Source organism: Dermacentor albipictus, chromosome 9 (genome assembly GCF_038994185.2).
Source record: "Dermacentor albipictus isolate Rhodes 1998 colony chromosome 9, USDA_Dalb.pri_finalv2, whole genome shotgun sequence".
NCBI lineage: Eukaryota > Metazoa > Arthropoda > Arachnida > Ixodida > Ixodidae > Dermacentor > Dermacentor albipictus.
In genome coordinates this window covers 494,329-518,658 of record NC_091829.1, presented here as the reverse complement: position 1 = coordinate 518,658, position 24,330 = coordinate 494,329, and the positions used below count along the sequence as shown (strand labels likewise).

Genomic DNA, 24,330 nt, shown 5'->3' with positions numbered 1-24,330 from the left:
GCTTCAGAGATTATTACTGGCCAACAAGAGGACTCTGGAAGTCGCGCGGAACAACTGCCTGCGGATTTGCCTGGACCTCCCGAAGGGCTCTTCAGCGTCAGGAACAGTAGCGGAAGCAGGATGCCTACCGCTAAATGTCATCGCTTCCCAAGAAACAATGAGTACCCATCTTTGGCATGTGCTCCAAGGGAAGGAGCAGTACCGTGTCCACATAACCCACAGTAAGTCTGGCTTTTGCCAAGCTGTGCAGCTCTTGCACCTTCCTCCGATTATTCAGCCACAGAAATTACTGCCTCCGTATTTTCCTCCCTGCACACTTTCGCCTCTAGATATAAACCAGTTTATACCCGGCGTAAATGGGACAAAGAGTCACATGCCACAGGCCACGCTGCAGCAGACCACTCTTCTCTACTTAGCCGAGAATTATACTCGGCACACCCACATCTACATTGATGCCTCAATCACTCGGGAGGCTTCATCCTGTGGTCTTTATGTGCCCTCAACAAGACAAATGCTTTCTTATCAGCTGCAGCGGAGGGCATCCTCAACGACAGCAGAGCTTTGCGGCATCAAGGAAGCTGTCCTCTATATTTTGCGTAGAGCCGTGATCAATGGGCAATTTTCACTGACTCTATAGGAGCACTACAAACATTGTGCAGTCTGTTAAAAAAACAATCATTAGCTTGTTTCTTTCGACATTGCGTACTTGCATAATTTGGCCATTGTATCAGGCCATTGTATCGAATTTCAGTGGATACCTGCTCATTGTGGTATTCTGGCCTACAAAAAAGCAGATGAAGAGGCACGCAAAGGTATTCAGCATCAAAACTATAAGTGCATTTATTTCACTAGATCTGATGCTTCTCAGCTAGCTAAAAGATTTGCTTCTGAAGAAAAAGACCGACTGTGGAGCTTGCCAACCCAGCATTACCCTTTCCTTTGCTCAATCAACCCAAATCTCAGATCCAGACTCGCATCCAGCATTCCTTGCCATTTGGAAACTCTATATCATCGTTTTCACCTGAACTCCGCCTATAGAAACGGCTTACGGTACCGCTTCGGTCAAGTGACAAATCCACACTACAACAACTGTGGCTCAAGTGAAACCGTGGAGCATATCCTGTTTGAGTGTCGAGCGTATGCCGATGAGCATGCGTTCTATGAACATTTCATGCATTCGCTTACGCAGGGACCTTTGTCATTTGACCGTGTCTTAGGCCCTTTAGAATGTCTCGCACAACAGAAGCATGCAATGACCTTTTTATTCATATACTTAGAAAACATTGGTCACCTCAACAAACTGTAGTTCTCCTCTGTCACCCTTATGCACCTTTCATGCAGCGAATTCTGTCACCTCATTGTAGAACGATGCATACACTGAAGGACTTTACCATAGTATGCCATTGCCCATGAGTCAGAAAACTCAGTGCCCACTTTTTTTTAACCTATTCCTTTTTTTTTGCTCCTCTCTCTCTCCCCGATTCCCTTCCCCATGCAGAGTAGCATGTCAGCAATGTCTGTACACCGGCTAAAATCTCTGCCTTTCATTAAAGGGTTCTCTCTCTCTCTAGCTCTTAAAGCTTCAAGTCGAATGCACCAAGTCAACACTGTTGATAACAACGCACCTGTAGATGTGTTTGACATGTGGCCAGTCGACACGGTGGTGCCTTTGCTGCCCTTCACCGTGATCATTAGTGTTTGCAGCAACTGCCCCGTATGGAGTTATGGAGTTGGACACCGGTGTGAGCGTTTCTGTCATTGCAAAAAAAACGTCTTCAGAAGCTGCTACTGTCAGTGACTGCCATGCCATTAGATGCGCTCCTACGGAGCTACTCGGGTGAGCTCACACAAGTCTAAGGCAAAGCAGATGTTGCAGTACAGTCGTGACAGAAAAGCTGTCCTACCTTTATTCCTGACTGGGGAAGGTTCACCAACACTGCTAAGTTGCAATCGGATTCGAGAACGGGCCGTTGACATTGCTGTCTGGGAAGCAGATGTTCATGCTGTTTCTGATTTTAAGGATGTTATTCAAGCATTTCCTGAGGTATTTGAACAGAGCCTTGGAACTTTCAAGGGCCCAAAATCACAATTGATGTTCCTTTCTACTTTGATGATCGCAAAACTTCAGAATACATTCAAAGATTAACGCCTGGTGGGGAAAAAGTGAACTGCTTAGACAAAAAATATATAGTTCTCCTTCACCTCTGATAGCGCATTGTGTCTGTGAGCAGTGCAGAAGGTTTTGAAAGTGGCATCTCAAACCATTGTTAGAAGGCTAATGATGCCCAATGGGCGCCGTATGGAAAGTATTAATATTCGTTAAAAAACTGGACAATTTTGGTTTCAGAGGTCTTTCTCACATTTTTTCAAGAATTACTCATCCAATGGCACTCTGTACGTTAGAATAGATGATTACTTGCAGTGTGCCCCAGGGATCAGTGCTGGGGCCATTATTGTTTGACATCTACATCAATGATTTGACATGATTGCCCATGAATTCTTTTTGTATGCTGATAATACTGCGCTTGTTTTACCGTGTACAAATTATGATGTAGGAGCTCATGCTTTACAGCAGGATATTATGTGCTTGTTAGATTGGTTTAAAGAAAATCAAATATTTATCAGCAAACACAAAATTAACCTACTATGTTTCCATAGTTCTTATAAAGCATTAACGTCTTGACATCCTATTTTCCTGCATGACCCCGGGGTGGCTTGCACGAACATTTAATAACGAAAATAATAATGAATTTAAGAATGTGTTCTCAAATGTTCTATAGACAACACCCAGTCTGCATAAGAATGCATTTAATGCATTTTAATGCACAGTGCTAAATATCTGGGTCTTCATTTGAATGACACTTTATCCTGCAATAGCCACATTGAATACGTAGCAAAATGCTTAGTTTGTCTTTACATGTATAACTTAAGATCTATTTGTGATGTCCCTTTGAGGAAGGCTGTTTATAAGGCTTTTTGAGGATCTGTTGTTAGGTATGGTCCAACAATTTACGGTTCTGCATCTTCTTACGAATTCAACTCATAAAATTCTAGTCTACGGAAAATAGGAGTTCTCCTGGCATATGGCACATATTGTAGAGAAGATCCATTAGACATTATGCACTACTTCAGCATGCGTGATGCACAAAGACAATTGGCATTCATTCATTGCTATAGCTAAAACTACTACTCTACTACTTTCAAAATTGAAAATATTCAATTTGAAAGTCGCATCTTTGGAGAGGCTTGCTGCTTATAGGACACCGTGGCATGCACTGCAAACATAGCGCATTATAGTTGCAGCCAATGTTCCATGAGGGTTTTGGTGCAGGTGTTTTTCTGAAGGCCACACAGTTTTCCATAGTGCTCCTTGAATTCCACACTGTGGGTACTGGAGCACTTCCTGCTTTTTTTTTCTTCTTCTTCTTTTTCTGTAGAGCTCAAGGTACATGTGGCTATGCATATCGCACATCTTTGAGCTTTTCCATTATTTTCTTTTTCAGACACTTTACTACTTGTACGTGAAGGACTCATGCTCGAGTAATTTGTGACACTCTTCACTGACTCCATACGTTGTCTTTCCAGCAGCACAAGCCATTTCCAGCAGCAGAAGTTTCATCTACCAAATTCTAGCACTCAGATGGAAAGCTGTAGATTTTGGTCCCAATTTGACATCCAACATGAATTTTGCCTTGCATATGTGATAATTGGATGTGCATCATTTTTCGGCGAGGCTTGGAGATACTAGCATGAAAGCTTGATGTCAGCCCCAACACAACTCGTACCCATTGTAGTTTTGAGATGTGCCTGCTGGTTAGAGCCACAGTCAAGGCAGTTCAGTTCAGTGTGATGTCGTCGCATGGTGCACGCTGCTACGGCGGCGAAAAGAGGATGCTCTAGTGTCTTGTATCCAACACAGTCACCATGACTGGCAGTGCGCAGCACACTTTGATGTGGCTGGCATGGGAATAAAACATGTCCTATCAGGCCGGAGCAGCTAGACCATATTGCATTGCATGCTAGCTTTGCTGAGTGGCAGCATGCCGGTCTACAGTTTGGGGGGGAAGGGGGGAGTATTTTGTAAGAGTCCACCTTGTGGACTGTCCATTTCGGCTGCTGCGGATTGGATGCAGCAGTATGAGTGAGGAGGAGACGAGCGGCCCCAGCCAATCAGCAGTGGCCGAAATGGACAGTCCAATAGGTGGGCTCCTACAGAATACCTCCCCAGGTGTACTAAAGAGAGTGCATTGAGTTCATGCCGTCACCAAATGAGAAAGTGCTCACTCACCTTTCACTTCTGTGCATGCGCTGAGGCAGCAGTTGATTGCCGTACTGCTGTGGGTGACGTTCAACGTGGCAAACTATACGAGGGCAAATTTTCAGTTATCCTGGCATTGCTGGCGTAACGCATCTGATTTTGGCGGCAGCTACCTGGCATGCTGGAAACACTAAACTATATCCATGCGTTAAATCTGTGTGGTGCATGTTTCAGAAAAACTGGATCTGGCATCTAAGCGGCAGCTGGGTCACGAGATTGGCAAGGCAGCAGCCGAAAAAAGTCGTGGTCTGTTCAGTGCTGACGACTGGCAATGTGGCCGCTGTGGCAATGTGAACTGGGCTCGCCGTCAGTCATGCAACATGTGCAATGCTCCCAAGTTTGGCGAAGTGGAGGAACGCACAGGTAACAGTGCTTTGTGCAACAGTTGTAATGCAATGTCTAAGGTACCATTCTCTTCATGTTGCAGGCCTTGGAGGGGGCTACAATGAGCGTGAGAATGTCGAGTATGTGGATCGGGAGGAATCAGATAGCGAGTATGATGATGTGAGTGTTTTCCAGCAATCCACATTCATTGTTAGTTTTCTATCAATGGCATTCAGCTGTTCTGAAAACTACATGTGTGTAGTTGTATGTTGTAAACTTGGCAAATTTGTACTGGCAGTGCGGGCATGGCTTTATTGTGTACTCGTCACTGTGATGACCTCTTGAAATTGGCTCGCTTAGGGAGATTTGGACATGATTCATATATGATGCGTTTTTGTCAGGTACCAAGACTGTCTCATTGCAAACCTCATGGCCCTTCTACAGTGTTTGAATTGGAGAATTCATGACTTTTTGAAAAGCCTTGTCTAGCATCCCTAACTTCTTGGTTACTGGGCCATAGGAAATCATTTCAGTAAAGTTTTGTTTACACATCAGTAAACATTGCCATCATAATAGTTTTATCAGCTGTGCCATGCAACATACGAAATTAAGATTGCACTTCAACGGTCGGTTGGCACTCGGGAGTGTATTCTTCTGGAATAAAAGTTCCACAGGAGGTAATATCATCAAAACTGGCCTCCAGTGATGTCTGTGCTGCTTTAACAATGGCTTAAACACCGACAGGGGCGTTGTCAACTTTTTTTTTCGAGTGTCGCCAAAAGGAGACAGTGAAACCGAATTATGCTCCGTAGTTGCTAAAATTTATCTGCAGAGTGAATTTTACATAATGTAGGCATTTTTGGGACACTATAATATAGGCAAACATAATGTACTGCAAATACCAATACATTTTATGCTCATATAGTACCATCATATTGCAAGCAAGCACTCCCCCTAGAATCAAAGATAATCCGAGAATAGTTGGTGGGAGTGCCCTTGCTCTGTCTTGGACTGAAATTCAAGATGTCAGAAGAACAGTTGTGACCAGAAAAACAGATCATTGCCATCCTCTTACTTAAAAGTTTTGTTTGATGTGCATTTGCTGTTTTTACACACAACAAATCCACACTGCCAACCGACGCATCTGACTATTGGAATGCATCATGTAACCGCACAGAAACAAGAGACAAAGAAGGAACACACAAGACAGGCGCACCTGTCTTGTGTGTTCCTTCTTTGTTCCTTATTTTTGTGCGGTTACATGATGCATTCCAATAACGACCACCAACTAGCCCGCTTATTCCTGTTAAGCATCTGACTGAAATGGCGACTGAAAAAAGCTGTGCAAAGAGATACCTGAGCATGGTGGCACCACTACAGGGCTAGACAGAAGTGCTGCTAAAGAAGATTATTCATAACGTTGTCCGCCCTCTCTGGTTCAGGGGCCGAATTGTAACCATTCTGCGCAATAACCGATCGAAAATACTTCTTAAATTTAGTAAAGCAATGAAGGGGGCTACTTGGTGAACGTTCATGGTTATATTGCGCTCAGTTTTACACAAACGATATTAAGGAAGGACAGGACATGGACGGACGTCGCGCAAGTCAGGACAGGACGCGGACAGGACGTGGACAGGACGCGACGTCCGTCCACATCCTGTCCTTCCTTAATATCGTTTGTGTAAAACTGTGCGCAATATAACCATGAACTTCTTAAATTCATCGGCCACCTTTTTTACATCCGTAACATAGGAGTCGTTAACAACCAGTGATATGCAATTAAACTGGCCACCACTTAGAAATCTCCAGAATTTAGTAGGCGCTTCCTTTAAATAATTCGTTATTGTAAAAAAAAAAAGAAAGAGGTCTTCGCTTGCTTCATTTTGTTTTCCATTTTGGCACATAGGACAGATATGCCCGAAACTGGCCACTGGGGCATCCGTCTTAATAGCTTTAGTTTTCTTTTAACGTGAATGATATCTCGAGTGATCTCGAGTGACAAGGGTTATTCTTTTTCCTCTTAACCATGTACGGCACAAACCAATCTTAAAGGGACCCTGAAACGCTTTTGACGATTTTCTACAAACGTGCTGAGTCGTTAGAGTAGGTCCTTCTGATCATTAATTGACACATCTAAGTGCTCTGCGTAAAGCGTGTAATTTATTATAAGGTTTTAAAAATGCACATCGCTGCCGATCGCAGCGCACTGCTCAGCGGAATTTTAAGCCGCCCCTACCATATGACCGAAATAACCCATATGACGGTCAGTGGGGCGAGCTATCCGATTGGCTGACCAGAGCGCGTGATCGATAATTTTTCCAACTTTATGGTAAACAAATGATCTTCGTAATAGTTGGAATGTTAGTTAATTTGTTTTTATAAAAAGAAAGTAGCAGAAAGAGAATGCACAAGAACAATTTTTCAGTACACTTAAGCACTTCCGGCACACAGCAAGTGTCGTCTGCTTGTGTTACAACATACTCCATTTTGACGAGAGCTCCGCGGTCAGAGTTGGTCTCAGTCTTTTCGCGAGCACTATGATTCGACTTTGTTGCCTTGTGGACTGCAAACGTAGCGACTGGCAATATGTCAAGCTGCGACATCGTGTCCCTCTGCAAGGCAGCGTACGAGCGAACTGGCTGCTGCGCATCGGACTGCCGCTATCCGATCGGCGCCAGGATTTGCACGTTTGTGGCCGTCACTTTACACCGGAAGATTACTAACGCAATAGCGTTTCGCGAGTCCCGTATTAGGGCAAACGTAAGCGCAAGGGGACAGGGTCTGGCCGCTTGACTGTGCCGTAACGGGATGAGCCGAGATGAGCAGAAGGGCAAATGTGAATGGTCTGCACGGTGCAGCCACCTGGTGGCATAGAGCTCAACCATACACAGTAGCAGCAACGAAGCGTTTTCTTCTTTGCTGCTGGTGCGTATTTTTCGCAGGAGTGTAATCATCAACGCGTTGTTTTTATGAATGTTTAGAATGTTTTACACTTGGTTAGAGCAATATTAGCGCTTTGTTTGGCTGGTTATGCGCTGCGCCAACAAGTGTCTGGACCGTGCAGACCGATCAGGCCGCTCACGTACGTCTGCGCCAAAGTTCCTTCATCAGCTTGAGTTTATGCCTCCAGTCATTTGCTGAAATGACCAGCTTGTTTGTGGTTAACGGAATACCAGACACGTTCGGCGCTACAACAGAATGCTCGCAACGCACGCTGCTTCAATAGCTCTCGCTTGGGGTCGACAGCCAAGCGGCTAGTGGAGAGGTTTCGCGCGGGCGGGGGCGGGTTCCAAAACCACCGGAAGTGGACGATGTGACGTCGCATCGTGACGCAGGACCAGTGAAGGCGGAGCTTAGCCCCGCTCGCTCGGCGAACGAGTTGAGGAGGAAAAGCATGGCTGGGGAGAAGGGTAACTTCTAATCGCTTGTAGCTCCATTAATACGTAACGCTTCACTTAAATTGTGGTGCGAATGTTCTACTTAAGCTGTACCCTACGCATCTGCAAAATTTGTCCGAACCGTTTCAGGGGCCCTTTAACAGTGCAAACATATAGACTTGAACCTGGACCACAATACATTTACAGTCGAACCTGACTATATCGAACCCGTTTACATCGAATTATTCCATATATCGAACAATTTCTGGACAAGGTATAGTTACAATGAGTATATACAGCAAAAATTCCACTTACATTGAACAAAAATAGCAGCGACTCCCGGTCAAGCAGCATAAAAATGACCCCAGAAGTTGGCTTTCCCTCGCTGTGGCAGGGAAACTCGGCGGCATGGCTCCATCCAACCGCTCTCCCTACCTTACCCGCGCTGCGTTGAGCGAGCCGTCGACACCCCCCTGCAAAAAATTATCCTGGCCCACCCGCAGCGCTTGCTCAGACAGCCAATCAGAGGCTCTTGTGCCCTCGTCGTGCAACATGGCAAAAGTGCGAGTTGTCTCGCGGCTTTTCTGTTTCGTTGTGTGTGCGTCTTGTGGGCCTTCTCCTGCATTGTTGCCATGATGAAGTGGCAGAATTCGCCTTTCATCGTGAAGCTCGAAATCATAAATCGGGTCGAACGCGGTGACAAATCGAATGTTCCCGCAGTGTGCAAGATTCCACGGAGCGCTCTCAGCGGCTGTAGATGTCGATGTAAACAAGTGCACCGCTTCAATAAATCCGACGCAGAAGGCTGCGCTCGAAGATTTTTTGAATATGCAAAACATCTAAATAATGTGTAAAAAGAACAGAAAAAGTGATGTCCAAGTGCAGAAATCAGTGACAAATCCCAAAGCAGCCATGCCGCCAAACGGAACTCAGCGTGCCTTTATTGGCCGCACTGTTTGCAGAACAGCGCACTCAGGCCTGCCACAGTAGTCATGGAGTGCTACATGGCTTCAGGAACGACATGCTGTCCTGAAGAAGCAATTAATGATGATTGGCGATCCATGAAATGCACGATCGATGCGCACTCAATGTGGGCGCAGCTACACAAATCAACCGGCAAAAGCCCCGGGACCCTTCCAAAACATTTTCAGCGGCATGCGGCAGAGGGCAGCACAGGAAAATGAAAGAGGCGGATTGCTTCAGCCATGCCAGCTTCTGCATACTCGGTGATGACTGTAAATTCTGATGAATGCAACGAAGCCGTTGCCGGTGTTGCCGAACTTTGGAGCGAGCTGTCAGAATTTCTGGAAGCGGTTGGCGAATCAACGGTGAACGAGTTCGTGAGTGCAAATGATGGCGTCGCGACCACAGCAGAGCCCGGAAAAGGAGACTACATTGCCGACATTGTACGAGCACTAGTGAAATTGGGCACAATAAGGAAAGCAGCGACGGTCCTTTGCCCACATCCTCCGAAGTGATTGGTGTGCACACACTAGTCCGGTGCTTCCGCGGGAATGCGGAAGGTTGCGGCCTCAGCTGCTCTGACTCCTTAGACAATGTGGAGAAGTGCGTGCGTCACAGGCAGCGAAATTGCCCGGGCAGAAGAAAATGCAGGACTATTACATGCGAAATTAAGCTAATTCCACCAATAAAGTGATTTTATAAATGGTATGTGCTTTTATGACCTCCAATTATTTAGCAGGCTTATATCAAATTATGCTCTATATCGAACTGATAGGCGTTTTTTTGCGAGTTCGACATAGCCGGGTTCGACTGTACATTATCCAGGGCGTCTCCCAACCGGGAAAACCGGGAATTCTCAGGGATTTTGAGTAGTCTGAAAAAAATCCGGGAATTTGTACCTCCATCAGGGAATGTTAGTTGTAATTTTATTGAAAGGGTCGAAAGTCGTAGTGATGCTGGCTCGAGTAACAGGCAGGAATCGTAATGAATCGTTTTTGATGCCCTGTCGTCGGCTGGAGGAGTTGCCAGTGTAGAGTCAACGACCGACTTTCCGGATTCCTGATAATTTGGACAGCTTCGCGGCACCACCACGTACCCCATAGAGTCAATGTATCAGAACGTCTGAAATTTCGGACGCAAGAACTCTTCCCCGTCTGATTTTCCAAACGTTTTGCCGTGATGGCAGGTCTGAAATGGCATTAATCAAGCCACCACCACTGCCATTTTGATTACCTCGCCACCATGAACCAGCGTTCTAGCGCGCAGATCCGCTGGAAGCCGCAGCCACCACTGCGGCAACGCTAGGCCTAGCTGCTTCGACGTTTGCTATGAAGCTCCTTGCCGTTGGGTGCCGTGTTTTTTGTTGAAAGCGTTCGCTGCTGTCAGCAATGGCATAGACTCCGCCGTTTTGGTCCTCGCAATGGCTTAGAAGCTTGGAAAGCACGGTGTGTTGTATAATGCCAGTTCCCGAAAGTCAGCTCTGCCTCTGTACAGAAATGTTACTTGGTGAAGCACATGCAAAAGTTTTGCAGTGAAGCATAACAAGCGTGGGAAGGGGCTATTGCCACAGGACACAGTATGTATTCCTTAATTATACACGTGTGCACTCGGTATTGCTTGTCACAGTACAGTATTGCCTGTCACAGTACTTCAGAGTGTTTTCAAATGTGCCTTTGGCGGTTTGAGCCTCTAAGGGCAGTAAATGGCATGCATTTATTTTTTCCAACTGGCCGACATAACGTTTTCACAGCCCCTAGGGAGTTTGAAAAATTGGCCGTTGGCTGTGCAACTGACCAACAAGATGCTTTAAATGGTCAGTGGGGCGAACGAGTGGCGGAAGGAGGACAAGAACATAAAGTACCGGCGCATTGAGGAATGAACGGGAAAGGAAGGCTGCTGGCGCCGTTTTGAAGGAGCTTCAGCTCAAAAAACAAAGTGTTGGCTGATGCCGAGATGCAGGTGTCCCTCATCCAAGCCAAAATAAGCTCTTTAAAGCAGTGAAACACAACACTGAGGTATATTGCGCAGGCTGAGAGTATACCTCAACTGTCCTGACATACATGTCAGGACAGTTGAGGTTGGCTTATGAGCAGTTGAGAAAGAATCTCAATTGTGACAAAGTTCGGGCCTCGTACCACTGAGCTTGCTATCAGTTGATAAAAATAGTTCATATTCGAAAATATTTACTTCTGTATGCATCTCCTTTTTATTTGTATTTGAGAATGTCCGACACGATTTGCAATTTTTTTTCAAAGACATTTTATTTGCTGTGCATTTTACTAACCCCCCTTCACTTCTATTCTCTTATTAAATAACATAAACACTTCTTCTGAGTATTCAAATTGGATTAGGTCGTTTTTAAAAAAAATTTTCGTATGCTTACTAGAGTGTGGCAGCATCGGGCAATATGGTTTCACCTCATCTTGACATAGAACATAGTTCTTCATCATTCAGGGAATTTTGCAAAGGCACTCAGGGAAAACTTGGAAAACTCGGGGAATTTGGAAATGTCAACTTGGTAGACACCCTGTTATCATCAGCACCGAAATTGTCGAAATTAATTTCTAAATAGTCCAAGATGCTCGTATCATCTGCTCGGTTGAAGTCTTTCACAAAAATAGAGTCCTTCTTTGCTTTCGCTCTTTTTTTATTATTATTGAATGGTCACAAACACGAGTTTATGGTTAAAGATTCCATCCATAACAGTGACCTCGAAACACTCTATTTTAAGAGTTTAAAAATAATAAGTCGAGAATGTGGCTTGATGTGGCAGGAACTCTAGTAGGCGTATTAACAGCCTTGTTCACGTGACATAAAAAGGCAGTATTAATTGATAATTCTGAGTGTTTGTTATGACCACCATTAGTTATCATATTGATCCGGTCAATGTTAGGCAGGTTGAAGTCCCCACCCAAAATAAATTTGGCTTGATCACCCTTGAAACGCTGTACATAGTCGCAAAGTTCCTCAAGGAAAGCAAGATCAGCATTCGGAGGCCAATACCCCACGCCAGTCACAACCCTATTACCAAGAAATTCGGCCTTGCAGAACAAGCTTTCATGGGCCGGTATGCCTGGCAGTAGGGTTGTTTTTATCTGTTCTTTAACCACTATCGCAACTCCACTGCCACAAGTCTGTCGATCCCATCTAAAGATTTTGTATGACGGGGGCACAATTTCGTTGTCTTTGACATCAGCATGTAGCTAAGTCTTGGTAAGCAATGCTATGTGAGGATCGAGGTCAAAAAGGAGGGTTTCAAAATCGGTCACCTTGTTGACGATACTTTGGTAATTTAAGGATACAAGCCGTAATGGAGCAACTGTTCGGGCTTGTCACTTAGGTGCGTTGGCGCCTTTACACCTAGTGGCTACTCTGCTTTCCTCCTGGATGCCTGAATCAACCAGGACACTCGAAGTGGTATATATAAGTATACACAGGATGCTTCCGCTAACTTTAGCCAGAGTTTTAAAATATGCTGATGCACTCTAAGACAACGCGACCAAATGCATGTTGCTCACTTTTGTACATAGTGTGTCACGCTATATTTTGTATTTTGCTTAATTATATAATTTTTCAAGATTAATTAACCAACTTCTGAAGCAATGAACCTTGGAAAAAATTCCAGTCAGAAAGTTGCAGATTAGTTTGCAAAATGTCCGAATAAACAATTTGTGTCTTTCTATCTGTTAAGTATTAGTCTTTTTCAGCTTGCTGATGATGCCCATGAAATACAAAAGAACACCACATGACATGCCCATTGCACGTCATCATTGCACTGCTTCCAAACGTTCCATACACAAACAGCCGTAGGCGCGCTACCGCTTAAAAGGTGATGGGGCAGCAACGTAGGCATTGGCTATGCCATTTACGCGTGATGTACTCCCTTCCTGACAGTTCGTTATAGTGATAAGCAGACGCAGCGGTTATTGCTTGTGCTGCCAGAAGCAACAGGTCCATCATTTCGTGATAGCTGTAAGCAAATTGAACATGCCTGAATAAAGAAACTCAGTTTCCAGAAGGCTGAAAATGGTAGAATAACAGTATCCTAAATGGCGAGGTGCAGTCTTTCATTGAATTTACGTTTATTTTGCATGCGCTTTCACAGCAAGGGCTGAAAGAGGTCACCTTCTGCAGTGATACAACACTTGGATCTTCTGAGAAGGTTTGCTGTCACTGCCTTGAGCACCGTCGGTAAAATGCGCTGCAACAGAGTTATCTTCTCCTGTAAGGCTTCTGGACTTGTTTTTATCGCGTAAATGTGATCCTTAATATAGCCCACAAGGAATAAGTCAATAGGGTTGAGGTAGGGTGACCTTGCCGGCCACAGGACTGACCTGTTTCTCCCTATCCATTGCGCTGGGAAGGTAACATCAAGCCAGGCTCGTGTTTGACTGCAGCTGTGGGCTGGGGTCCTGTCGTGCTGATACCACTTTGCATCAAGCCGGGCTAGTGGCATGTTGCAGCAGAAGTCTTCAACCGGCCCTTTGAGGAACTCGTATACCTCTTGCGGGTCGGAGTGTTGGTAAAAACACTGGGCCAATGATAGTGCTGTCATATATTTTGCACCAAACATTAAAAGACCACTAATATTGGTGGCAGGACCTTTCTAGCCAGTATGGATTTTGCTCATTCCAATAGTGTTGTTGTGGATAGAATGTATTTACTTTGCAATTTCTGGAAAAGTTCGCTTCGTCAGTCCAGAGTACCTTTGTGAGAAAGTCAGAATCCTGCTCCGCCTTGGAATCCTGCTCCGCCCAATTCGTAAATTCAAGTCTCTTTCGGAGGTCCCTTGACTCCAGGCATTGATGCAACTGCAGATGACAGTGGTGCTGTCCAGAGTAATCCATCAATTTCCAGGAAATGAGGCGGACCTCCTTTTGACTCTCAAAGCCCAGTACCCCCCCCCCACACAGCCATTGGAGCCTCTGCCACCCTACACCGGCACCCCAAACAAGCTCCTAGATGAGGACATTCATCTACATGAAGTAACAGCGGCAATAATGGGCTTGAGACGCCACACAGCCCTGGGTATGGACCAAATCACCAATAAGGCACATGTCAATCTTGACAATCCCTCACTACTAGAGCTTACCGCTGATCTTAATGAAGTATGGAGGAAAGGAAACCTTCCCGAGGACTGGAAAATGGCCTAGGTTTGTCTGATACCAAAGCCAGGCAAGCCACCAGCCATTGAAAGCCTACGACCGATCTCCCTCACTTCATGCACATTGTTCGTGCACATGTTAGAGCACATCATTCTCAACCAACTACAACCATTCCTGGAGGACTCGAGGAAGCTTCCAACAATGATGATAGGTTTCTGTCCACACCTCTCGAATCAAGACATCCTACTTCAGCTGAAAGAGGAGGTGATTGTACCAACGACATGCAACTCCCCCACGGCTATCCTCACCTTAGATCTTAAAAAGCGTTCGATAACGTCAAGCATACAGCAATCTTACAGAGGCTAAACATGCTGGGCTGTGGGGCCAGGATGTATTCCTATATCAGAGATTTCCTTTCAGATAGAAAAGCCATCCTAAAGGTCGGGGACCAAGCCACAAGCCCCTTCCTACTGGGTGGGTGCGGCACACCACAGGGCGCAGTGTTATCCCCTCTCCTTTTCAATATCGCCGTAATAGGCCCTCTGCCACTCCTCAATAACATCCCGGGGATCCGGCATGGCCTATATGCCGCCGACATTACCATCTGGTCGTCCAGAGGGTCCATCGGGGCAATGGAGAGCCGCTAGCAGGAAGCGGCAGATGTGGTGAGTGACTATGCTAAGTCATGCGGCCTCAGCTGCGCTCCCCAAAATTCCAGCTACTCCTGGTCTCACCGCGAAAGAAGCACGCATCCGATTCGCCCACTTTTAACATACAACTGGAAGGGCACACCATCGTTCTGTTTCAGAGCGTAAAAATATTGGGAATGGTTTTCCAGTTGGATTGCACCAACACAGTATTAATTTGCAAACTCAAGAATACAACAGCCCAAGTTATCCACATGATCCGGCGAATTACAACGAAGGCAAGAGGCATGGGGAAGGTGGACACGCTTCAGCTTGTCCAAGCCTTCGTCGTGTCTCGAATAACTTACGCTATTCCATACGCACTACTCAATGCAACGGAATTCAAGAAAATCAACACAGTGATCAGAAAGGCATATAAGCAGGCGATGGGCCTGCTGATCAGTACCTCCACAGAAGGCCTTCTACGACTAGGAGTGCACAACACGGCTGGTGGTTACGGAAGCAGGGAGGTCCATCCTCTTACGCCTGGGACCTCTCTGCCCCTCTCAGCCATCCGCCGCCTCAGACTGTACGTCACCGTACGTCCTCTACCTCGCAACATGCACCCAGTGCACCACGCACAGCGAAGGGAGGCCCAGGCCCTGGCCATACACAACCAGTACGGTACTTTACCCTCTACAGCCTACATGGATGCAGGGTCTTACCCCAGACGTGCAGCCACAACAGCCACCGTTGTCATCAACAAAGAACATCGGAGCAGCATTTCGCTCACCCCCAAGCCGAGGAAGCGGCCATAGCCCTCGCGCCTCCCAGACAGAGGTTGAAGTCATAGTGACCGACTCCCAACAGACGTGCCGCAACTTTGCTAGCGGTGGAATTCATACCACTGTGCTCCAGATCATCAATCAATAGCCAATAACGAGATCAGTCATGATCATCTGGGTGCCAGCTCATCACGGCATTCCTGGCAACGAGTTCGCCAACCCTGTGGCTCGAGATTTGACCCACCGAGCCGATGCCGAGGAATCTGAACCAGAGCGCATGCACCCTCTACTCTCGTACCAAGACATAACACAACACTACAAGCTAACTCACAGAACACATGCACCCCTACACAAGTCACTACCTAGAGAGCAGGAGCAATTCCTCTGAGCTCTACACGTTAATATATTCACCCAGCCAACCAGAAATCACCTCATAGCCCCTACACAATTCTCTCCGCAATGCCGCTTCTGCGGAGAGCCCGGGTTTCTCAGGCACATAGTATGGGGTTGCAGAGCGGCATCATTAAATCCTCCGAACCCTTACCACACCACTAAACTTTGGGAGAGAGCCTTGGCCAGCTCCGACCTCGAGGATTAGCAATGGCTGATTGCGAGGGCCCAGGACGCCGCCCGAGCTCAAGGCATTCTGGAATGAGGACACCTCTCCAAAGCAGCATTTACCTAATAAAAATGTCTATTCTTTCTCTCTCTCCAGCTGTTTACAAAATCCTCCAGGCAGTTGAGTTGGACGCACCGATCTGTGCACTCATGCTACGCATGCTAGCGTGTGGATTAGCCGCCATGAATGGCAAAACGTTGTAGCAAGCCTCATAATTTATGACAAGCTCTCTGCCTTTTTCTTGTGAACCTGCAACTCTTAGCTGTTGTCATTAGATATTGTCATTGTCATTAGATATTGTCATTGGGCTCGATCGCGTAGCCAGGCGCCAGCTTCGAAATATTCTTGCAGCCTGCCGTCTTCGTCCGCCTGTAGCTCCTAGGGCAAGGTTCATGTGTGCTTGTTCCTCGTTGGAAAAAGGCATCACAAAATTGCTGGCGCTTTAACAGCCAATGTATGATAGTCTGTTTATCACTGTCTGGAACTACCACCGCCACCACCTCCATCAGTGGCTTACGCAGCACAAGCGATAATGGTTGCTAGCTTGAATCGAACAGCCAATGCTTGCGTCTTTGCCCTGTCGCTTTTCAAGCGGCAGTGCACATATGGCTGTTTGTGCATGCGATGTTTCAAAGCAGTGCAATCACGATGCGCAAGTGGGCATGTCACGGAGTGTTTTTTTGTATTTCGCAGGCATCCGCAGTAAGCTGAAAAACACTAACACTTAAAGGGACCCTGAAACGATTTTGACGATTTTGTACAAACATAGCGAGTCGTTAGAATAGGTTGTTCTGATCATACATTGACACATCTAAGTGCTCCACGTAAAGCGTGCAATTTATTATGAGGTTTTAAAGATGTACATCGCTGCCAATCGCAGCACACTGCTCGTCGGAATTTTTAGCCGCCCCTATCCATATGACGTAAATCACCCAATAGACGTCAGTATGGCGAGCTATCCGATTGGCTGCCCAGGGTGCATCATCAATAATTTGTCCCTCTTTATGGTGAAAAAGGTATGTTCGTAATAGTTGGACTGTTGGTTAACTTGTTTCTATAAAAGGAAAGTAACAGAAGGAGAATGCAGAAGAACAATTTCTCACTACACTTATTAAGCACTTCCGGCACACAGCAAGCATCGTCTGCCTGTGTTACAACGTGCTCTATTTTGGTGAGAGTTCCGTGGTCAGAGTCTGTCTCAGTCTTTTCGCGAGCACTATGATTCAACTTTGTTGTGTTGTGGACTGCTAACGTAGCGACATTGTGTCCCTCTGCAAGGCTGCAGACGTGCGGACTGGCTGCAGCGCATCGGACTGCCACTATCCAATCGGCGCCAGGATTTGTGCGTTTACGGCTGTCACTTTACACCGGAAGATCACTAACGCAATAGCATTTCGAGAGTCCGGTATTAGGGTAAACGCAAGCGCAAGGGAACAGGGCCTGGCAGACACCATGCAGACCATGTGAATGGTCTGCGCGGTGCAGCCATCTGGTATCACAGAGTTCAACCACACACAGTAGCAGTAACGGAATGTATTCTTCTTTGCTTCTGGTGTAAATTTTTCGCAAGAGTGTAATCATTAATACATTATTTTTGTAAATGTTTAAGATGTTTTACGCCTAATTAGAGCAATATTAGCTCTTTGTTTGGCTGGTGGAGCTCTGTGCCAATGGGTGGCTGGACCGTGGAGACTGATCAGTCAGCTCACGTACGTCTATGCTAAAGTTCCTTCATCAGCTTGAGTTTATGCCTCCACTGTTCCGTCGAAATGCCCAGCTCGCCTGTGGTTACCAGAATTTCAGACACGTTCGGCGTTGCGACAAAATGCTCGCAATGCACGCTGCTTCTATAGCTCTCGCGTGGGGTCGACTGGCAGGAAGCTGGTGGAGAGTTTGGAGAGGCTTCGCGCGCGCACTCCTAGAGAACAGGAATTTCAGTAACACTTCATTTGGGCCTAATTGGTACATAATTCTGAACTTAACGTTACAGCGCAAACACCTAAGACGATCCACAAAACGAAAGGCGCGACACACACTGGCGCTGACTAACAACTTCATTTTTTCCTTTCGTCGTCGATGCACATATATACCTAGGCCACACAGCTGCACAGGCGCAGATAATACATTACTGACATCTACCAACTTATCGTATACGCAAACGTAGGAATTCAAATTCTGATAGGTGCAGGGACAAAGAAGTGTCACTAATGCAATTATTACCTTGTCTTTTTATGTGGTAGGCCTCTAAGGCAAGCCGCGCATGTTCATTCTTGCTTTTTTCAAGAATTAACGTCTGATCAAGTCGCGCCTCACAATTGCTGCAAGAGTTTATATGCGCAACAAGGTGCGCTCCTTTATATACATTTTTGTTTACTTTTTGCGCATGTTCCCTGAGTCGCTCATTGACGCAACACCATGTCTGGCCAACGAATGTCTTACCACATGAGAGTGGAATGCCATAAACCACGCTGACAGTGCACGACACGTATGAAGCACCATGCCGAATTTGGCATCCGCCTCTGCTCTCTCTGCAGGTGCAGGAACATAGCTTTGAAAGCTTGTTTGGCGCAGAAATTGCCAAAGGAACACCATGCCTGCAAGCAACTTTCTTGAGTAGATGGGTCACCTTATGCATATAAGGGACCACTGCAGGCCTTCGCGTTTCACATTCGGCGGCCGGCCTTTTTGTGGTTTTTCTTCTCTGAATCAGAGCTATATCAGAGATCTGTAGAGAGAGAGTTAGAGATGTGTAGATGTAGAGCTATATCAGAGATAGGTATATATGCATGCATCGACGACGAAAGGAAAAAAAGAAGTTGTTAGTCGGCGATAGTGTGTGTTGTGTCTTTCTTTTTGTGCATCGTCTTTGGTGTTTGTGCTGTAACGTTAAGTTTAGAAAATGGGAAGTAGACGACATGACGTGCCATCATGACGCAGAGCCAGTGAAGGCGGAGATTAGCCCCAATCACTCGGCGAACGAGTTGAGGAGAAAATGCATGGCTGTGGAGGAGGGTAACTTGTAATCGTCCGTAGCTCTCTTAATATGAGACGTTTCACACAAACTGTTGTGCGAATTATTAACTTTAGCTGTACTCTCCACCTCTACAAAATTTGTCCGAACTGTTTCAAGGGCCCTTTAATTAATAAAAAGACAAACTGTTTATTCGGGCATTTTGCAAACCGCTCTGCAACTTTCTATTTGGAATTTTTTTCCTAACTTTGTTGCTTTGGAAAATCGTTAATTAATCTTGATTAATTATCTAATTAAGCAAAATACAAGAAAGTGTGACACACTACATACAAAAGTGAGCAACATGCATTTGGTCACATCTTAGAGTGCATTGGCATATTTTTAAACTGGTTAAAGTTAGCTGAAACACCCTGCATACAGAGTTTTATGAGAAACCCTTCTCATTGTATGAAATTTTCACTCGCCCAAGACCATGCACTCCATTTCAGATCAATCTTTCACAGCAGCATGAGTGCTGTCTGATCTCTTAGTTTTTAAAGACCATCTGTGAAAATACACTTGTTCATTATTGTAAAATGCTGTACAATATCTACTGTGTTGTATGGTATTTTATTTGTATTGTATTTTACATTACTGTGAAGTACTGTACAAGTACTGGGCCGTGATTTTGTAGTGAAGCCATTTCCCAATGATAATGCATTTTGGCCTTTTTGCGTTCGTGAGTGGCTGCGTTTGATGCTCTGCCCAGGGCCAGAGCGGAGAGTTTGTTGACCGCTCACATACGCGAAAAGAATCGAAAGGCATTAGCTTTGGCAAAGGCATCGCTACAAAATCGTGGTCCTGTACAAGTACTGTACAAAGCATGCGAGGGCTCCACAGTTCAATACATGACTAGGCCAACTTGCTTACAGAATGAAGCTGATCGAGCATGACAATCAAGTGCTAGCTTGGATGTTTTCTAACCTGACAAACATTGCTTTAGGAGCCTAAGAATGCAGAAAGATAGGAAATATGCACTTGCTGCAAGGAGTCAAAATAAATTATCCCTGTACCATAGGCAGATGCTCATTTTCACATTTTCAAGACTACAGCTTTCCTGCGTTGTATGGGAATCACTATGGTTAATAATATGTGGCTAGAACGAACAAGGCTTTTATACAAGCCAGAACATCTTGAAATAATTCATCATACTTTGGTAACACCGCAAATAGACACGGACAAAAGGAAGAAACACAACAACACAGGCGCTGCATTTCTTCCTTTTGTCTGTGTCCATTTGTGCATTTGCCAGAAGTACGATGAATCATAACCGACTTGCCCACCTTGCTATCTTGCTTCAGCATCTTGAAAGACCGGATCCTTAGAACGACAGAAAGCTGAGCTAGTTGGTAAGGATTCATTATGCAAAATATAAGTGAGGCGTGCAGACAGGACACAAGAGTAGAGAAGTGTCGGCGTTCGTGTTGTCCACTTCTCTACTCTTGTGTCCTGTCTGCACGCCTCACTTATATTTTGCATAAAGATCGGATCCTATTCTTTTTGGTTGGCATTTTCACCATTTGTTTCATTCAGTGTGCTTTCTCCCTACCAGACGAGATGTCATCAAAACAACAATTTCATGGCTAATATCATGCCACTAAATTACATTTTTTGATTTGGTCAAATGTAACAAAATGTCACCAATTATTATTTTCATTCATACTTTTTGGAAGTTTCATTGAAATTTCACATAAGAATTTTTGAAAATTCAGTGCACTTATGTCTGCTTTATTTCTATTTAAAACACCTACAATTAGGCTGCAATTTTATGTATTGGGGTATATGTTATGGCTAATATGCCTTGAAATAAAACAATAGAAGTACCAAAAATAAGCATATTTATGGCTGCAAGGAAAGAGGAGGTTTAAAGGAGCACTGTCACACATTTTGAAGTAGTAGAAGCTCCAATAGACATTTCTGACACAAATTACACTTGGCAAGTAAGTTGCAGGTTGGGAAAAACAATTTCTTAATTTGATGCTAAGGTTGTTTGTGAGATGTTGGAACTAGTGTCTTCGAGGTTCAAAAGGTTTCTTTATGCCCGAAGTATGTTTGCACTTTTTGCTGTCTGAGTCTCGTTATTGTTTGTTTTGTTCTTTTTTAAAATTGCAAAGTAGTTCACTTCTAGAATTTTTTCCTGTTTTCTTGAGTCATCTTATTGAGGCCCTGTTTCCTGTTCTCGTGTGTGATGACGTCATGTAGTAGAGTGAAGTTGTGGTTCTCAGTGTCTGCTTTGCACTGTAGTAATATTGTAGCCTCATAAAATGTCATCACTGTTAAAGCCTCTACAAATATTTTATTTGTATTATTGTCATTTTTACAGATAGAGTGTAGCCATTGTTTTCTGGTTGGGCTGTGTCCTTGGTTGCAATGTGAGTTTGTCACTATGCAAAAAGGAGTGAGGCGTGCAGACAGGACACAAGAGTAGAGAAGTGGACAACACGAAAGCCGACTATCAACTGAAGGGTGCACTGAGGTGAAAAAAGAAAGAAGACACAAAACTCATCTGCGCATGGTCAGGAATAGTAACACCACGTGTCAGTCGGGTACACGTGCTGGTCTACGTGAGAGATAACTGTTAAGGCACTTAATCTCTCCCTTATGTAAAGTAATCAAAGGATGACTCACGCACGCACTTCCCCCATTATAGATATGCCATGCCTCTGCCATAAGATGCGTATCTTCATTCTTATGCCTGTACAATATCGCGCAAGTTGCAAGTAGATATGATGTTAATGTTGCTTTCACTGCTCCCAATAAGCTAGGTAAGATATGCGCTGCCATACAAAATAAAAAGGAGCGGGTAAAAGGCAAAAAACGAACAGATATTTGTCCAGTGAAGCACAATAAGAACAACAGTTTTACTGACTGTCATATGGGTGTAGTTTATAACATTCCCCTTAGCTGTGGCCAGTTCTACGTAGGGCAAACGGGACGGTGTATCAATCAGAGGCTAATGGAACATAAAAGGTCGTTAACCAGTGGTTCGCCTTCTAACCTTTCGCTACATTGCCGAGATTGTAACTGCACGGCAGAGTTAGATGAATCCGTGATATTGTACAGGCATAAGAATGAAGATACGCGTCTTATGGTAGAGGCATGGCATATCTATAATGGGGGAAGTACGTGCGTGAGTCATCCTTCGATTATTTATTTTTATTTATTTATTTATGGTACCCTCAAGGCCCGAAGGCATTACAGAGGGGAGTGGGAAAACGGGAAGTATAACAATAAAGTACGGAAAATAAACAATGCAGTGTGTTAGTAATTACTAATTATACAATACTATGTAATATCTTGCACAATATTTGTAAGTACGACAGACAATGTAAACAAAGTAGCAACTTGGTAATTCCTGTTAGTACAATGTTAACCAGTGTCGTCCTTAGTCGCCTGTAAGTACGGCAAGTAAATGAAATAACATGTTAATAATTCCTAATTATACAATGTTAGCTAAAGCCTTACGAAACAGTTTGTTGTCGACAATAGATACAATTTCACAGGGAAGGTGGTTCCACTGTCGTGATGATCTGGGAAAGAAAGATTGACTAAAAGTGTTAGTGTTGCCTGTTTGAAGTCCGACCTTATGGCGATGATCGATGCGGCTCGATAGGTAATGAGGCTGAGAAATGAAGTTACTGTGAAGGGAGGAATGGTAATAAAATTTGTGAAACAGTGTCAAACGTGCTATTGTTCTGCGAGATGCAAGTGATGGAAGAGATAGATTGTCCTTCATTGATGTTATGCTAGCGGTACGGTTATAATTTGAAAATATGAATCGGACGGAGTTATTTTGGACAAGCTCGAGTGAGGAAATAAGGTTTTCATGGTATGGGTCCCACACAGCTGCAGCGTATTCTAATTTAGGGCGCACTAATGACTGGTAAAGTAGTAATTTTAAGGATGATGGTGCTTTGGAAAACTTGTGGCGTAGGTAACCGAGCATGCTATTAGCTTTACTTATTATGTACTCAGTGTGAATGTTCCAGGTTAGTTTTGCTGTTATATGAACTCCTAAGTATTTGTATGAGTTAACGGGTTCTAAAGGAATTTTATTTAGATAGTAAGTAGGAAGAGTACTTGAGGTGTTCCTCTGCACGTGCATAACTTTACATTTATTAATATTAAGTTCCATAAGCCAAGTGTTACACCAATCAATCACGTAGTCCAAGTCAAACTGAAGAGCATTAGTGTCGTCGTTAGTAATTATTTCACGATATATCACGCAATCGTCAGCAAACAAGTGAATGTGAGATTTCAATGAAGAAGGTAGGTCATTAATATAAATCAGGAACAGTAGGGGCCCTAGTACTGATCCCTGAGGCACACCAGAACGAACCTCAGTCAATGATGAATCGTAATTATTCGCAGTAACAAATTGATGACGGTTAGTAAGAAAACACTCAATCCATTTCAGCAGGTTACTGTCAAGGTTTAAAAGACTTAGTTTGAATAGGAGCAGTTTGTGGCAAACCTTGTCGAATGCTTTGCTGAAGTCTAAAAATACACAGTCGGCACAGGAGGCGCGGTCTAAAATACAGTGTAATCTATGAGTGAATGATATTAGTTGGGTTTCACAGGAGAATGTTTTGCGAAAACCATGTTGAGCAGAGGTGAAAAATGTGTTCGAGTCAAGAAAGTCAACGAGATTAGTAAATATAACATGTTCAAGAAGTTTGCAACAGGTGCTGGTAAGCGAAATCGGGCGGTAATTCAGGGGTGAGCTTTTGTTACCAGACTTATGCAATGGAACCACCTTCCCTATTTTCCATTGAGATGGCAGAGTACAAGTGTTTATTGATTGCTGGAAAATATTAGCGAGTATTACAGAAGAGTATGTGGTAGTGTTTTTCAAAAATTTGCTATTAATGGTATCATAACCGGGAGCTGAGTTTAAAGGCAAATCATGAATCAGCCTAGCAATACCTGCAAAGTCAAGAGCTATGGGTTGCATAATGAGATAGTTGTAGTGTTCAGCGTGTGGTAGATCAATGTTCGATGAAGTGGAAAAATTATTTGCAAATGATTCACAGAGAATGTTTGCGCAAGCTTCACTTGAAATAACTTCACCAGACTCATCTTTCAAGGTGATCGAGCTATCAGAAGACGGGTTAATGACGCGCCAAAACTTTCGGATATCTGTCGTAAGCATGTCAGGTAATGTATGGGATAAGTAATTGTCTTTAGCATTTTTTAGTGCAGT

At 44.5% G+C, this 24,330-nt stretch overlaps 1 protein-coding gene across 4 annotated transcripts in view; it reads left to right on the top strand.

The window, feature by feature from the left end:
• The window catches only part of LOC135909208 (zinc finger Ran-binding domain-containing protein 2), a 119,625-nt gene that overhangs the window by 35,475 nt on the left and 59,820 nt on the right, over positions 1–24,330 (top strand). For 2 of the 4 annotated variants that reach the window (XM_065441069.2, XM_065441070.2), the window contains exons 3-5: positions 8–221; positions 4,493–4,681; positions 4,746–4,822. In XM_065441069.2, coding sequence (XP_065297141.1) covers positions 8–221; positions 4,493–4,681; positions 4,746–4,822 — 480 coding nt within the window. The remainder of the gene's footprint in view (positions 1–7; positions 222–4,492; positions 4,682–4,745; positions 4,823–24,330) is intronic. The other 2 variants (XM_065441072.2, XM_065441071.2) reach the window with 1 other exon arrangement.